The sequence below is a fragment of the Crocodylus siamensis genome, chromosome 6, assembly GCF_052110815.1.
Source record: "Crocodylus siamensis isolate JL-2025a chromosome 6, ASM5211081v1, whole genome shotgun sequence".
Classification (NCBI taxonomy): domain Eukaryota; kingdom Metazoa; phylum Chordata; order Crocodylia; family Crocodylidae; genus Crocodylus; species Crocodylus siamensis.
In genome coordinates this window covers 4,850,242-4,865,232 of record NC_143400.1, presented here as the reverse complement: position 1 = coordinate 4,865,232, position 14,991 = coordinate 4,850,242, and the positions used below count along the sequence as shown (strand labels likewise).

The 14,991-nt window shown below is 51.6% G+C and overlaps 1 protein-coding gene across 1 annotated transcript; it reads left to right on the top strand.

Moving 5' to 3' along the window:
- Nucleotides 1-2,745: 2,745 nt before the first annotated feature.
- On the top strand, nt 2,746-14,059 carry LOC149860633 (killer cell lectin-like receptor subfamily B member 1B allele A). The gene is made up of 6 exons (XM_090055221.1): nt 2,746-3,015; nt 5,738-5,836; nt 8,668-8,838; nt 9,658-9,812; nt 11,868-11,980; nt 13,866-14,059. The coding sequence occupies exons 1-6, from the start codon at nt 2,835-2,837 to the stop codon at nt 13,987-13,989; spliced, it is 843 nt and encodes a 280-aa protein (XP_089911347.1). The 5' UTR covers nt 2,746-2,834; the 3' UTR covers nt 13,990-14,059.
- The last annotated feature ends 932 nt before the right edge of the window (nt 14,060-14,991 follow it).

Below are 14,991 nucleotides of genomic sequence, written 5' to 3'. Positions count from 1 at the left end.
CCCCGATTAAGTAGAAGACCCACACTTCCCCTGGTCTTCCTCTTCTTGCTGACAGACTTGTAAAATCCCTTCTTGTTGCCCTTCGCCTCCCTTGCTAACCGCAACTCCAGTTGCACTTTGGCCTTCCTGACTTCATCCCTGCATGACCAAGCAATACTTTTTATACTCCTCCCTGGTTCTTTGTCCAACTTTCCACTTCTTATAAGCTTCTTTTGTGTGTTTTAGCTCACTGAAGGGTTCCCTGCTAAGCCACGCCGGTCTTGTGCCACACTTAATAGTCTTCCTGCACATCGGGATGGTGTGTTCCTGCACCCAGAGTTACGTTTCTTTAAAATACAACCAGCTCTCCTGCACTCCTTTCTCCCTTAGCCTGGCATCCCAGGGGATCCTGCTCATTAATTCCCTGAATGAGTCAAAGTCTGCTTTTCTGAAGGCCACGGTCCTTACTCCGCTCCTCCTCTTCCTCTTTTCCTCAGTTGACTGAACTCAACCACCTTGTGGTCGTTGCTACCCTAGTTGCCATTCATTTCTCCATTCCCCTTGAATGCTTGCCTGTTTGTGAGCAGCAGGTCCCGGAGGGCACAGCCCCTAGTTGGCTGCGCCAGCATTAGCACCAGGATGTTGTCCCCAATGCTCTCCAAAAGCTGCCTGCATTGCCTGCGCACTGCCGCTTTGCCCTCCCAGCAGACGTCAAGGGGCTTGAAGTCCCCCATCAGAGTATGTAAACTTCTGCTGCCTGCTTGAAGAAAGCCTCATCCACCTCATCCTCCTAGCCTGGCGGTCTATAGGAGACCCTCACCACAACGCCACCCTTGTGGCTCTCCCCTTTGACCCAAACCCAGAGACTATCAACAGTCTCCTTTTATTACTGTCCAATCCACAGCACGCTAATGAACACGAGAGCATATATCCTGTTTTCTCTTGGGCTGTGGCACTTTTTGGAGGCTGGGGACTCCATTCTTCACCCTGGAGTAGGAGCATCCCCTCCTTTGGCCCATGACTCCCACTGCAGAGGACCAAGGCATTGGATACCTTTCTTCAAAGCAGGGATAGAAGACATTTGGGTTGGTTGCAGATCCATGCAAAGGATGACGGTTTTCAATGGACAAAAAAGGAAGAATGAAATTATCACCCTATGGCGCCCTAACATCAGGAAGGAGACTAGAAGGCCTGAGACGAACACAGTGCTTAGGCGCATCTACATGAGACGTTTACTGCGCAGTACACTCATTAGCTCCACAGGAAACATCTTGGCATCTACACGTGCACCCCTCTAAAGGCACACAAAGCTAATAAACTCTGCAGCAGGGTCCTACCTGGAAATCCAAGTAGGACCTTGCTGCAGTTTTTTCATGCACAGCAGCCTGCCGGCGAGCTCCACACTAGCACCCTCGTGCCCCAGCCAGCTCCTCTGGAGCATATTGAGCCCAGTCAGAACAGAAGTTTTTCCTTCTGTCTAGCCTCAACTTTTCCTTGACTAGCTTGTGCCCATTGGACCTCGTCCTCCCAAGGGGTGCCTTTCTGAAGTTTCTCCCCTAGGTCCTGATGTTCACCCCAACATACTTGTAGGTGGCTATCAAGTCACCTCTCTGTCTTCTTTTACTTAGACTGAACAAGCAGTGGGTGCATCTATATAAGACACTTTACTGCACATTAGACTAATCTAATGCACATTAAAATGTCACTGTCTACACGGGCACATCAATTACTGCACATCAAATTAGTTTAATGCACTGATTGCTAGTACCAATACACACAGGTACTAGCAAAACAGTGCATTAACTGCAGATGTAGCTAAGGAGTTGTCTCCCATTTCTATAAAGTCGGGGTATAGCTGAGATCTTCCCACTGGCACTGGAAGTGGGAGGCGAACTATGCATTACCTCGGTCAGGGTACCACGTTCATGGTTTTACCCAGCCAGTAGGAAAACCACCTCAGTAGTTACAGTATTTCCCCTGCTGTCTTTGCAGGGGCTTAAGCGCAGGTTCGACACACACTTGGCTGGACTGGTTTAGCTGGGATAATTGTTCCTGTCTTTAGCAGGGATGGCACGAGTTGTGATATCCCGAGGGCCCTTCTAGCTCTTCTGTCCTGTGATCTAAGGATTCTTTGAATTAAACCTGACGTGCGAAAAGTTGTGGCTGAGAAGCAGCTCCATGTATTGGCAACCCCAGCGGCCTCGAAGACCCTCTGTGATCTCTGGCCTCACCTTTTTCAAGCCCTCTTCCAAGCAGCCTGTGGCACTCTGGAAACACCCACCCCAGGGGAACACTGAGCAGCATCTTTACCCTCTTCCTTCCTCTCCCTTTGCCTGTGTGTGACCTTCGTCTGCTGTGCTGTTCCCCTGCTTGCAGCAAAGGCCGGAAGTGGGGTCTGCAGCTTATCTCATTTCGGGTAAGAGCCAGGCACTTGCGAAAACACTTTGAAGTGACAATACTTCCTTTCCCAGCCTGTAGACATGGGGCTGAATCTTTGCATTGGGTGAAGGCAAGGCTCTGATGGCAGGAAGTTTTCAGCATCTGAGCAGCTGCCTGGTTTGGTGCTAGAGAGTCAACTGGAGTGAGGAGGCTAAAGAGCCCCTTGGGAGTGGGCAGAAGCCACAAGCTCCCCTCTGCTCTTGGTCCGGCTGAACTGGCTCCATCGTGGCCCCATCCTTTATGCTCAGGGATGCCAGCAAGGGGGTAGGGCTCTGCCAGGGTCAGCTGAGCTCTGTTTGCCCCTTCTTTGCAGTTTCGATTTCCTGCCAGTGGGGCTACAAGACCCGTTGAACAGCAAAGGAAACCACAGACCAGAAGTGGGAGAGAGCTGGCCCAGTCCTGACAGATGCTGCGTCATGACCATGGGTGCAGCCCCTCCTGCCTCACCCAGCAGTTGCCTCCCTAATGCTTTTAGGGATTCAGAGCTTGCAGGCACTCCCCCTTGGTGTGGGGTGGCTATGACTGGGGACATCATCTATGCCGATATCCACGTCCCTGCAGAGTCGCCCACTGCTCATCAGGCCCCTGCGTCCCATGGTGAGTGAGTCAGGGTGAGGTCCTGTGCTATGAATGCCCGCTTCTTATATTGTTAACTGGGGGAAGGGGGCTGCCACTTCAGGGCACGGCCAGTGAGTTTGACATGATAGGGAAAGGATCTCATTAACTCCTGGGTGAGACGTGCTGGCAAGTGGTGACATGCTCTGCCCCTGAACCTGAAGCTGCCCACCCCGTACAGTCTGCCTTGGTGCCTTTTGTTCATGCTGTGCTGGGAGAGGGAGGCTGGTCCAGCTGATCTGTCTGCAGAGTGGGCAGGGTCCCAGGGGGTGCGAGGCTGACCAGGAGCAAATTGCTTCCAGTCCGGGTCTACATGTGCTCTTCAGCTCATTAGTTAATGCACTTTTTTTTCTGGTACCTGTATGTATTAGTACTAGTAAACAGCGCGTTAGACTAATTTAATGGGCAGTAATTGATGTGCATGTGTAGACGGTGATGTTTTAATATGCATTAGGTTAGTCTAATGTGCAGTAAAGTGTCTCATGTAGACGCATCCACCATTTGTTTAGTCTGAGTAAAAGAAGACAGAGGGGTGACTTTGACTCCTTGGCAATGATGGCCCATGGGCGCCTCACCCCCACCCTAAAGAAGCGGACACTGATTGACACCAGCTGGAGGCCTGGCCTATTCAGGGAATGGAGCAAGGGATGTTTGGTATCAGGCAGGAGATCTGGTCCAGAGACTTCCCACAGTCTGCTTGCCCTCAGCCCAATGGAGCCAGGGCTGATTCACACCAGGTGAGGTCTGGACCCAAAAGTGAGGGCTGGCTCCCCTCAGCTGGGGGTCATCCCAGCCTTTGCCTGTCAAATGGTAGAAACGAGGAGGACCTTAGGAATGAGAAGGGCCGCAGCGGTCACTTCTTAGAGGGAAATAGTTGAACATTAAATACCCTAGGAGCCTTGGAGTGCAGGATGTCGATGTGCCATGAAGGGAGAGGGTCATGTTCCTAGCTCCTTATCCAAGAGCCCTTTTTTGGTCAGCACGAGTCCTTTTACATAATGGCTTAGGCCACAGGTGGGCACAATACAGGCCATGGGCCAGGTCCGGCCCACTGAGGGATTTTTGTCTGGCTCACAATGGGTCCCTCAGTTATGCCAGGTCCATCCTATCCCAGTTTCCACGTGGCTGGGAGATGGCTACCCCTAGAGCCGGCACAGCTCTGCCTGCCCTCTTGGAGACCAGACTGGGACCTGTGCCCCCTGCCCTTAGAGAATTTCTAGGATACCTGTTCGTTCTGGCAGTCTATACATGCAGATGAAACCTGGCCCACTAACTGCAGTGGATAATGATCCAGATCTTCTGTTTAAGTGCAAGCCTCCAAGTGAAATCAGTGACTTATGGAGACTGGACAAAGAACCCTTTTACACCAATGTAATCAGCCCTCACCTTGGTGAAAGAGGAGTGGATAGGTGATGGACACAGAAGTCATTTACTTACATCTTGTATAGCATTATCCCAGGAAAAATCAGGGATTAAACTGCATGGTGTTAGTGACACCGGTATAAGACTCATCTGTTCAAAGCTTACCCCAGGGTACCATTCTGCTCAAGGCAAACAGGCTATTTCCTGCTCCCCCACCACTGTGGCAAGGCACAGAAATAACCACCAACTTTATGAGCTACCCTGAGTTGGCTGCTTCTCTCCCTTCCATATCCTGGTGTAATTAGCATTGGTCCACAATTACACCAGTGTAAGTGTGTCATCTATCCACCTCTTGGACACCTCACTAGTTTGGAAACTCTGACCCTGCATATCTGCATAGCCCGCATTTACCCCCAGTGCTGGCTGATTTTCTCCCGGGTTAGTTGACCCAAGTGAGAAAGGGAAAAACGTGATTTGAACCAGTGTTGAAAGCTGACCTTCCTTTTCAGTGGCTGAAGAGTTTAATGGGTTAATGCAGAGGAGGGAAGTGCTTTCAGATCAGACTGCCATGCTTTGGCTAGGTGATCAAATGAATTCCTAGGAATGACCTACTCAGGTCTGACATCTTTTCAACTAGTCCCAGTATCCCACTAGCCTGTGATGAATGGATTTCATGAGATCATGGGTCTGGGCACACAGATGCCTTAAGACAGGTGCAGGCAATCAGGACTTGTAGAAGAGATGATATCTTTTATTAAACTGACAAAATTTTTTGCAAAAAAAATTTCTTTAATTGCAAGCTTTTGAGCACAAACTCCCTTCATCAGGCATCGGAGAAAAGATTGCACAAGTTCTCCTGGGTAGAAATGAAAGTTCATATTTCATAGGATTTCACAGAGGAGTCAATAGATGGAAAACTCCTCTGGGCAGGCAGGTCACTTAAGACAGGTGCCACTTTTATCCAACTGTGCGCCAGTGTAAGCTGCACCAGTTTCCAGGTTAACTCCTGTGGTTGCGCTGTTAGAGATTATCGCCGCTATATGGAGGGAGAGCTGGTAGTAGCCTATATGCATTGAGGAGACAGCTACCTGGAGCGGGGCAGGTACAAGACACCTGGATTGGCTGCACTTACACCAATGTAGCTTTAGTGCTGAGTTTTTCCAGGTAACTCTGCACTGAGTTTTAAGAAGTTACCCCAGTGTAGGGCTACATCATAAGTCTGCTCCTTGCTTACAATGGTATAGAGGTGGGTTATGCTGGTGTGTGTCCTGGCCCAAACACCCACTGAAGAAATAAGCATTTTAGCTGGAGGAAGTGCCTCACAAAATGCTTCATCTTGCAGATGTCCATCCACCTCCCAGCCGATGTAGGCTCCTTCTGACAGTGGCTTTGGCTGGCAACCTTCTCCTGGCACTGGTGGTGACAGTGCTGAGTGTGAAAGGTGAGTCAGTCAAGGTGATCTACCTGTTTGCACTGGAGTGGATCCGGCTCTGTCCCTGCACAGCCCCACCTTGATTCTGCTCCGTGCACAGCAAATGCACCTCAGCCCTGCCAAGGTGTGGTGTAACACGGCCAACATTCAGATGAAGCTGGAGTTGGGACATTCAGGTGACCCAAAGGAAGGGAACTTCATCTTGCCAAACACTGCTTCCCCTCTGGCCTGAGTTGTTAGCAAGGTTGTTTCCAGCTGGGAGGAAAAATCAATGATGCCAGCCAGGTGGCTTCTCCTTGTTCTCATGTTTACAACCCCTTTCCTCAGAGTCTCATGCCCCTGGACTCGGCAGAAGCCAAGAGCAGCCAGCACACTTCTCCAAAATCCCCAGTCTGCCCTTTCGGTGAGCTCTGTACCCAAGAAGCCCCGTCTCTCTGCTTGCCCACCAAGGTACAAAGGAAAAGGTGGAATGGATCTGAGCATCCATAATGAAGGATGGTCTTAATTTCTTCCTCCCTGTGTCTCTTCCCAGTTCCTCCCAACATCTCTGTCCACTCCAGAGTCCATTTGTTGCAGCCTTACCCTCCCCTCTGCCCTGCAGCTCGAACCCCCAATGAGCAATGTTCACAGGGATGTGCTGCCCTTTGTGGGTTAGTACCTGCTCTGAAGGGGAAATGCCTGACCCAGAAATGTACCCACCTTGTATTGCTTTGGATACCAATAGCTCATTGGTTAACATCTCCTGGCCCAACGTGTGGTCCCTTGTTCCTGATGCAGAACCCTTGGCTTCCTCCTGGGGAAACCTTGGGCGCAGGTTTCCCATCCAAAGAGGACTGAGGGGTCATTAAGCCACCCTGCAGGCAGTTGTTCTGCAAGAATGTCAAGGGACAAGAGGTTAGACAAGCTTTTGGGCACAAAGTGCCCTTCCTCTGGTCTGGAAAAGAAGAAGATGCAGCTTGAACCTAATACCAAACACCAGATGAAACAATGTCCTGTCTGTAAGTCCATATGCAAATAAAGACGACCTGCTTGAAGGAGCGGAGGAGAGCTTTAAAGCAGGAGCCAAGAGACCTTATCAGGAGTAGCTTAAACACAAGCTTGTGCAGTAGAAAGGAAACTTCGTAGAAGAGCAAGACCGTTCCAGAGGAAAAGGTCATTGCTACCTGTGGACTGAAGAGCGATGGACAGAGGTGCCAGGTACGTAGTAATGAGCCATAAACGATCTGGACACTGGTGTCAGAAGTGGACTGGCCAAGTTCGCTGACAACACCAAACTTTGGGGAAGCGTGTCCACACTTGAGGATAGGCTGGTGATCCAGGCCGACCTCAACAGGCTTGCAAGGTGGGTGCATAAAAACCTGATGGCATTCAATACGGAGAAATGCAAGGTGCTCCATCTCAGGAATAAAAACCTGCATCACACTTATAGGCCCGGCAGTGCTACGCTTGTTAGCGCCGTGACCGAAAGGGACTTGGGGGTCATGATTGACCACAAGATGAACACAAGCCACCAATGCAATACCACAGCCAGCAAAGCAAACAAAACTCTGGCTTGCATCTACTGATGTATCTTTAGCAAGACCCAGGAGGTCACCCTCCTGCTGTACTCAGCCTTGGTGGGGCCGCAGCTGGAGCACTGCATCCAATTCTGGCCTCTGCAATTCAGGAAGGACGTGGAGAAGCTTGAGAGAGTGCAGAGGAGAGCCACGCGCATGATCAGAGGGTAAGACAGGGGTGGGGAATATGCAGCCCTGGGGCTGGATGTGGCCCACCAGGCCATTCTATCAGGCCCGCGAGGCCCCTAAAAATTTGAGAAAATTAATATTAATCTGCCCTGGGCTGCCTGTCATACGGCCCTCGATGGCTTGCCAAAACTCAGTAAGTGGCCCTCCGCCCAAAATAATTGCCCATTCCTGGGGTAAGAGAAGAAGCCTTACAAAGAGAGGCTGAGAGCCATGGGACTTTTCAGCCTGGAGAAGTGCAGGCTGGTGGCAACCTATGAATACATCAGGGGTGTGCATCCGGATCTGGGGCAACACCTGCTCAGCAGGGCAACCCAAGGCATGACAAGGTCCAGTTGTCACAAACTCCTGCAAGACCATTTCAGGCTGGACATAAGGAAAAACTTCTTTACTGTCCAAGCCCCCCAGGCCTGGAACGGACTCCCCCAGAGGTGGTACACGCACCTATTTTAGACACTTTTAAGAATCAGCTGGATGCTTATCTTGCTGGGATCCTGTGACCCCAGCTGATTTCCTGCCCCTGGGACAGGGGGCTGGACTCGATGATCCCCCGAGGTCCCTTCCAGCCCGAATGTCTGTGAAATCTATCAAATCTATAAAGTCACAGACAATGGCTTCCTGGCTTGTTACAGCCTGCCCGCTATCTCTGCTAATCACCCAGGGCATCCTTGCCTTTCACATCGCGCACTTTTACACATGCTCCGAGGGCCCGGGGGGGAAGGGTGGGATGCTTTAATTAGAGCACCCCTGGAGTCGCTCTAACTAAAGCCCCTGGAACATGTCGTGTATCACCCTCCCCATGCTTCAGAATGGAAGCGGATGTGCTTTATCTAAAGCTTCTTGAACAAGGCTTCGGTAAAGCACCCCGTGGCCATGCTGAAGCGAAGGGATGCTGAGATGTGACTGCTGGAGCAAGGTAATTACCGCGCTCCAGTGCACTGGCGCTCCAGGGCATCAGAACAGCCTCTCGGCTGGTGTACAAACGCCTCCTGCTCCTGGACCGTGATGGCCATCGCCACAATGCAAATGTGTGTGACATTGGCTCCTCTTGCCATAGCAGTAGAAATGATCCTCGCTCCCCAGCCTGCTCTTCTGAAGTTTTGCAGGGTCCCTCTCAGGAGGCAGCGGGTGATGCCACCCCCTCAACAGTCCCCGGGAGTGGCAGCGTCACTGGGGCACTCGGTGGACGTGGGTGCAGTCCTGGCCTCGAGGATTTGGTGTCTCGCCTGCAGAGGAGCCTGTGCGGCCCCAGCCAGCTCCGCTCATCAGGTACTTGTGTTCTTGTGTGCCACCAAGGAAGGCAGGGCCTGTGTGAAAGAGGAGAGTGCTTTTCCTCCTTGTCTCCCCGTTCCAAACAGCAGCTGGTGGGAGGATAATAGGCGGTACCAGTCTTCCCCGTGCAAGGGCAGGTGCCGTCTGTGCACAGTCCTGCTGGCAGACAAGGATCTTTGGGTAATGCCACCGATATCGTGAGTGCAGAGATACTGGGAGTGGTGGGAATAACTCACCACTGCTTAGGAGCTGGTTCCCATTGCTGACGGGAGCCCAGGACGTTTCCTTCTCAGGGGGAATGTCTCCACTGTTTTATTTAGAATAAAAAGGTTATTTGAATGTCTCATCACATACCGTTTTGTAAAAGATATTCGTTCTGGAATTTGTCCAAAGGGGAAATGGTAAAATTCCGTGTTGAAATATTGAGATTTTGCACTGAAAATTTAGATTTTTTTTTCCATTTTTAGATCATCAGTATAGTATTTGTACAGTCATTGAAAGCAGGGTCATAACAATGGTGTGCATGTTCACTATTCCCATCAGCATATTATCTGATGTAATAGTTGAAAAATTGATTGTTGTTACTTTATTTCTAATGTCCTTCGGTGCGGCTCCTGCCCATTCCCAGTTGAAATAGCCGATCTGCTTTTCTAGATCAAAGTCCTTCCTCGTGAAACAGTTGACACTGGGCGAGGTTTTGTGTTCCCAAATCCCTCATGGTCTGTTGCAAACCTTGTGCCCCATGAGCTGTTATATGGAAGGAGTTTGCCAGTGTTCAATGTCGTTAATGGGGCTTTCTGCTCACTTTTCCCTCAGGGGGCACCAGCTGCAGACTCTGCCCCGTGGACTGGCTGCAGCACAGTGGGAAGTGCTACTGGTTTTCTCAAGAGACCCAGCCCTGGCATGAGAGCCGTAAGGACTGTGCAGCAAAGGACTCAGAAATGCTGGTGGCTCCACACCTGGATGAGATGGTAAAATACAGCGGAGGAGGAGGAGCAGAGAGAAAGAGGGGAAGGGCTGAATTTCGAGGGCAGGGACTGGCCACTGGTTGCACCAAGAGGCCAGGATAGATGTGCACCTTATAGACTGACCGAACATGTTGCAGTGTCACAGATCTACAAGGGAGGCGGTATAATGTATGGGTGTATAATGTGATGCGTTGTGTGCTTTGGAAATGTGATCAGAGTATCTAACAGAAGGGGGACAACCCTGTGGAGTCCTGCTGGCTGACTACAAATCCCACGGGCATTGGGAAGCAGGAAAAGCAAGTAATGAGCAATCCTGCAAAGTCCTGCTGCTGTAATGCTGGACTGCAAATCCCAGAGACCTAGTGGGGGAAGCAGGAGGAGGAAGCGAACCCACAGCCCATGCTGGCAACATGTCAGAGAGCCTGGGCTGGATGGAGAGAGTGAGCTGAGAATGAGTAGACTAGAGGCTGGTTCTTGGGGCAACCTCTGGAGGTGGGGAGGGGACTGCATGTGCTGAATGTATACTCCAGGGGTGCTGAGCACTACATGTTTAGTGGCCCTTTAAGTGCATTTTATTATACTTTGAATGTCCATTTACTTGTTTTTGTCCCTTGCCTGTGGCCTGTCGGCCAGTGACCCTAATCCCTAGGATGCTCTATATAAAAGTGAGTAAACCCCTTGTTGACTTTGGAGATTGTGCCTGATGCGGCAGGGGTTTGCTACAACTGGTGGCAGTGGTGGAATTGGCAGTCACAGGTCATCAAGTGCAGGCAAACTGTTGTAGTGAGTGCATATTTTTGTCATTGCGTGGGCTTTGGGCAGGAGAGATGGATGCTTCAGGGGAAGGAGCACCCCCGTGAGAAGGGAAAACACACAAGCCCCATTTCTTGGTCAAAGATTTATATTCAAACCTGCACCCTATAGTGGGGAACAACAGGAGTGGGATATCGGGCATCCACAATTCGAACTGGCAGCTAAGGTAATTGGATGGCATGAGGTTGGCAAGCTAGACTTACAAGGCCTAGTGCTCACAGGGAAGCAGGATTACAAAAGCCTATTAGGGGCCCTCAGGAAAGCTTTTGAACCAACTTCCAGAGTCACTCTGTACACATCTCTAGGACAGGGATTACACGCAGTTGGTCTTTGGTTCACCTCTGCTGTGCAGAGGCTTTTCTCCCTCTCCATTCATTCCCAGCTCTCCAGCCAACCCAAGCTCTCTTGCATATAGGCAGCCTGGGCTGTGTGTTTGCTTCCTTCCCCTGCTGCCCCCGAGGTCTCTGAGATTAGCAGTCCAGACTCATGGCAGCAGGACTCTGCAGGGTTGCTCATCCTGCCTCTTCCTGCTTCCAGGTGCCTCTGGGACTTGTACTCCACCGTCACAGCCAGCAGGACTCCACAGGGTCGTTCTCCTTCTGTTACACACTCACATCACATTTCCTGTACAAACAATGCATCACATTACACAGCACATACGTTGCAGCAGGAATCCCGCCCCACGGGCTACAGGGAGTAACATAAGGAGGCTGCAACCAGCCCTGCCCCAAAGAGAGGAAAAAGTACAAGCCCTGCCCAGCTGCCAGCTGTTTCCCTGCCCCTCCATAACCACTGTGCCTCCACTTGGTCCTCCTGCTGCCTCCCGCTCCTGAGGGCACCTTCCCCTCTAGGGCCCAAGCACGGAGAGTAGCCAGACAGGGGCAAGCAGTGGCATCAGCCTTTCTGGGTGGAGTTTTCCCAAGTGCCCAGGAAAGTCCAGAACTCAAATGCTTCTTCAGACAGTGACAAGAGTCTGTCGTTGTTCCTCATGTTCGTCTGCCCCTGTGCAACCTGGCCCGGAGCCTTGGTCACTCTAATAGCCCCTTCTTGCCAACACTGGTGCTGCTCTGTGGATGGGAGGGATGGCTGGACCATCATCCGCCAAAAGTCACGTGTGGACGTCAGTGCTCCAGTGCCCATTGGGAGGGATCTCGGTCAAGCTTTCTAGTTACCTATGAAGCAAAGAAGCCCAGGACTCCTCGCAGGCTGTGCTCACCCTGGCACCTTGCTCTGCCCCCTCCACAGGAGCTCGTGCACAAAGTCACGCAGGGGCAGTATCCTGTCTGGATTGGAGTCCGTGTTGTATCCCCCGCGGAAGAGTGGATTTGGGTGAATGGCTCCACATTGGACCAAAATCTGTGAGTGTTGCCCACTGTTTTGCAACTTCCTAAAATCCTGCTCTGGATTGGGTTGTCTGATCTTCCACGGTCATTTTTCAATTCTGTTATTCTAGCCTACTTGTGTTTATTTAAGTCTGAAAGCTAAAAAAAAAAAAAAAAATCCCATGCTTTTCTAGTCCTGTTTCTACAGGGCCAATGTGGTTAGTCCAATGCTTATGAACAGCTTTCCAGGGTGTGTCTATGTGGCTGTTTAGGGGTGGCTCTTGAGTCTGCCCTGAAGAAGCCCAAGCCACATGAGCTGGTCTGTCCTCATCTACCTCACCTTACTAAAGCTGTGCATCAGGTACTGAAGGGAGAAATGAGTAGCAGGCAGGCTGTTTGCTCAAAAGCCTGGACTTATGCCTTTTTCAGGAATCAGCCTGTCTACTGCCGATGTCTCCCCCCTGTGCTCAGCTGTTTCAGGGCAGCAGGAGGCTTGTCTACACCATGGCAGCCTGTCCCAAAGAACCTGAGTGCAGCTGTAGGGATGAGCCCAGAGCCGTCTCACTGGTGCAGCTCCAGCTCTGGAGCACATGAGTAGACTGTGGGTCCCATCAACCCAGGGGCACTTCACTGCCAGAAGCGTAGGGAATAGGGTACAGAAGGCCCGTGCTTGTGACTTTTAGCTCAGGTGAGTTTTCTGCACGCTGCAGGGAGGGGTAGGCCAGCACTTAGCTTGACTTGAGGCCCTGCAAGTCAGGACAATTCCTGGGGGAAGCTGGATGCTTCCCAGGGTTGAGGATGTTAGACCCCGACTCCATGCGGCCCCCAACGACTAGGGAGATGACGGTCCAATTACCGTGGATCCCGTTGCTCGTTAGCCGGAGCAGAGCAGGGAGCAAACACCAGCACACGTTCACAATGGCAACAGCCTCACACCACAGGAAATGGGGTCCTGCCCTGAACAGTAGTTTTCCCCACATTCATACCCTTTGGTTTATGCGCATTACCATTCATTCTACCCTCGCCCCTCCTATGTGCCCCCCATTCCTCCTCCCATCGCAAGCTCCGCCTGTTTACTGGTTGTTTCTTTAACATGGAATTGCCTATGCATTTCATTCATTTACATGTCTTCTTGCAATAAGCGCATGTCTAAGACCTTGACTTCTCTTCTTCGGTCAATGGGCGGACTTCGCCCAAACCCTGGAAGCTTCTGGAGGCTTCTCCACCAATCACCATTCACCTTTTTCCATAAGTTCGTCTTGGATTCTGCTACCAATTATGTGCTGTTTTCCACATTTCAGTCTGTTTTTCTGTCTCAGGTTGTGCCATCCCCACCCTTTTTGGGCCCCGGTATGTTATCTTGTTCCTTACTCTAACTTGTTTGCAGCACACAGCCTTAATTGCTGCTTTTCCCAGAAAAAATGGTTGACACAGAGAAGACAGTTACTTAGCATAAGCAAATGGCTGGCTTAGCTGTCATCCTGCCTTGTGGTCAGCAGCTTTGCTAGGCCACAGGTCATGCCTTGTATTCAGCTGCAAATCCAGCGCTCTCTAAGATCCAAATTATTGTCACCCTAACAGAGGACAGGAGTTTTCATGTAGAAGTCAGGCAACTCTGGGCTAGAGGGCAGGCCTGAGAGTGTCCCAGGGCAGCAGTGTGGATCTGCCCAGAAATGGCTGCACATGGGCAGAGGCATGGGAAGGAGCCGCCCAGGGGTAGTAACTGTGATGTGTAAGTGATGCAGGAACTTGCAGAAGAGGTGCATGGGAAAGGAAGAGGAGGAGGAGGAAAGCTGCCCCATGAGATAAGCATGTGGGGCCAGGTCTGTCCCGGGAGCTGCTTGTGCCATTGGCTCCAGGGGGATGATGGGGACCAGACGTGGCTCACTAACAATGACTTGCCATCTCCTGTACTCTCCAGGTTCCCGCTGTTAGGACCTGCTGGTGGTAACAGCTGTGGGGTGTTAAAGGGGGATCAGACTACATCTGAAGTTTGCACTGCTGAGTTCAAATGGATTTGCTGGAAGGAAAGCGTCCCGCTGTGAGCAGGGGCACGGAGGCTCCTCCTTCCCCGAACGGAAGAATGAACCACCCAGCGTCAGCCCCTGAGCAGAACAAGGCTAGGGCAAGATTAAAAACCAAAAACCAAAACGGGAATCAGACCTTTCTCTGGTTCACAAGCAGGCCCAGAGCTGTAATCAATTCTGATACCGTTTCTGGAAAGGTCCCAAATCTCAGGTTGCTTTGTAGATCCCTGTTGCTTAGGCCAAGAGCTAATGTGGGGTCCCAGCCCTGTTGCTGCATTGTCCATGCATTTGCCTCAGACATCACTCGTGGGCAGTAACCCAGGTCAGCCTGTGCAGCTCCTTATCTGGGCTGGTGCTCAGAGTCAGCCATCAGCTGTGAGGTTGTGTGCTCTAGCGCTATAATCCCAGCCCTGGGCATCCCTGCAGCGCAGCTGCGTATCCAAGTCACTTCTAGCGCGCTCAGACGCACCGACCAGCGTGAGACGGGTTCCTCTGCTGTCACTGTCTTCCCTTCCCTTCCCCACAATCCTGCCGCAGCCTGAGGAGCGTGTGGACCAGCTTCCCCTTCCCCAGACATAGTCAGACACACGTCCCTTCTCACTGGGCTGGCACAAGGACTGCTCCCATCTCATCCCATCCATAGCAAACGTGCCCAGACTCTGCTCTGACTCCTGGGGAGAGACCCAGAGCAATGGCCTGCAGGGAGACAACCCAGCCCCCGCTACGATCGGGGCCCCATGGTGCCAAGCACCGCGCTGGGACCTGGACAGAGAGCCCCCCGTGTCGCTCGCTGCTGTGCGCCGTGCAGGAGGTGCATCACCCACTTGGCCAGACTCCTTGTGCCCTTGTTTGAAAAGATATCCTCATAAACATTATTTATTTCACCACCAAATAACCCCCTTCTCCGTGATCCCTTCAGCCCCAAACTCCCCCATTGTGCCTTGACCGCAGGGCCCAGCTGGACCACTGCGGGTCAGTCCGGACATGCCAAGGCAGAGCCTGTCCCCAGGCCTTTAGTGC

Coding starts and splice junctions, on each gene's coding strand:
- LOC149860633 (XM_090055221.1), top strand. CDS start 2,835: ATGACCATGGGTGCAGCCCCTCCTGCCTCACCCAGCAGTTGCCTCCCT. Junction 8,839..9,657: donor CAGCCAGCTCCGCTCATCAG/GTACTTGTGTTC, acceptor CTTTTCCCTCAG/GGGGCACCAGCTGCAGACTC. Junction 11,981..13,865: donor TCCACATTGGACCAAAATCT/GTGAGTGTTGCC, acceptor TGTACTCTCCAG/GTTCCCGCTGTTAGGACCTG.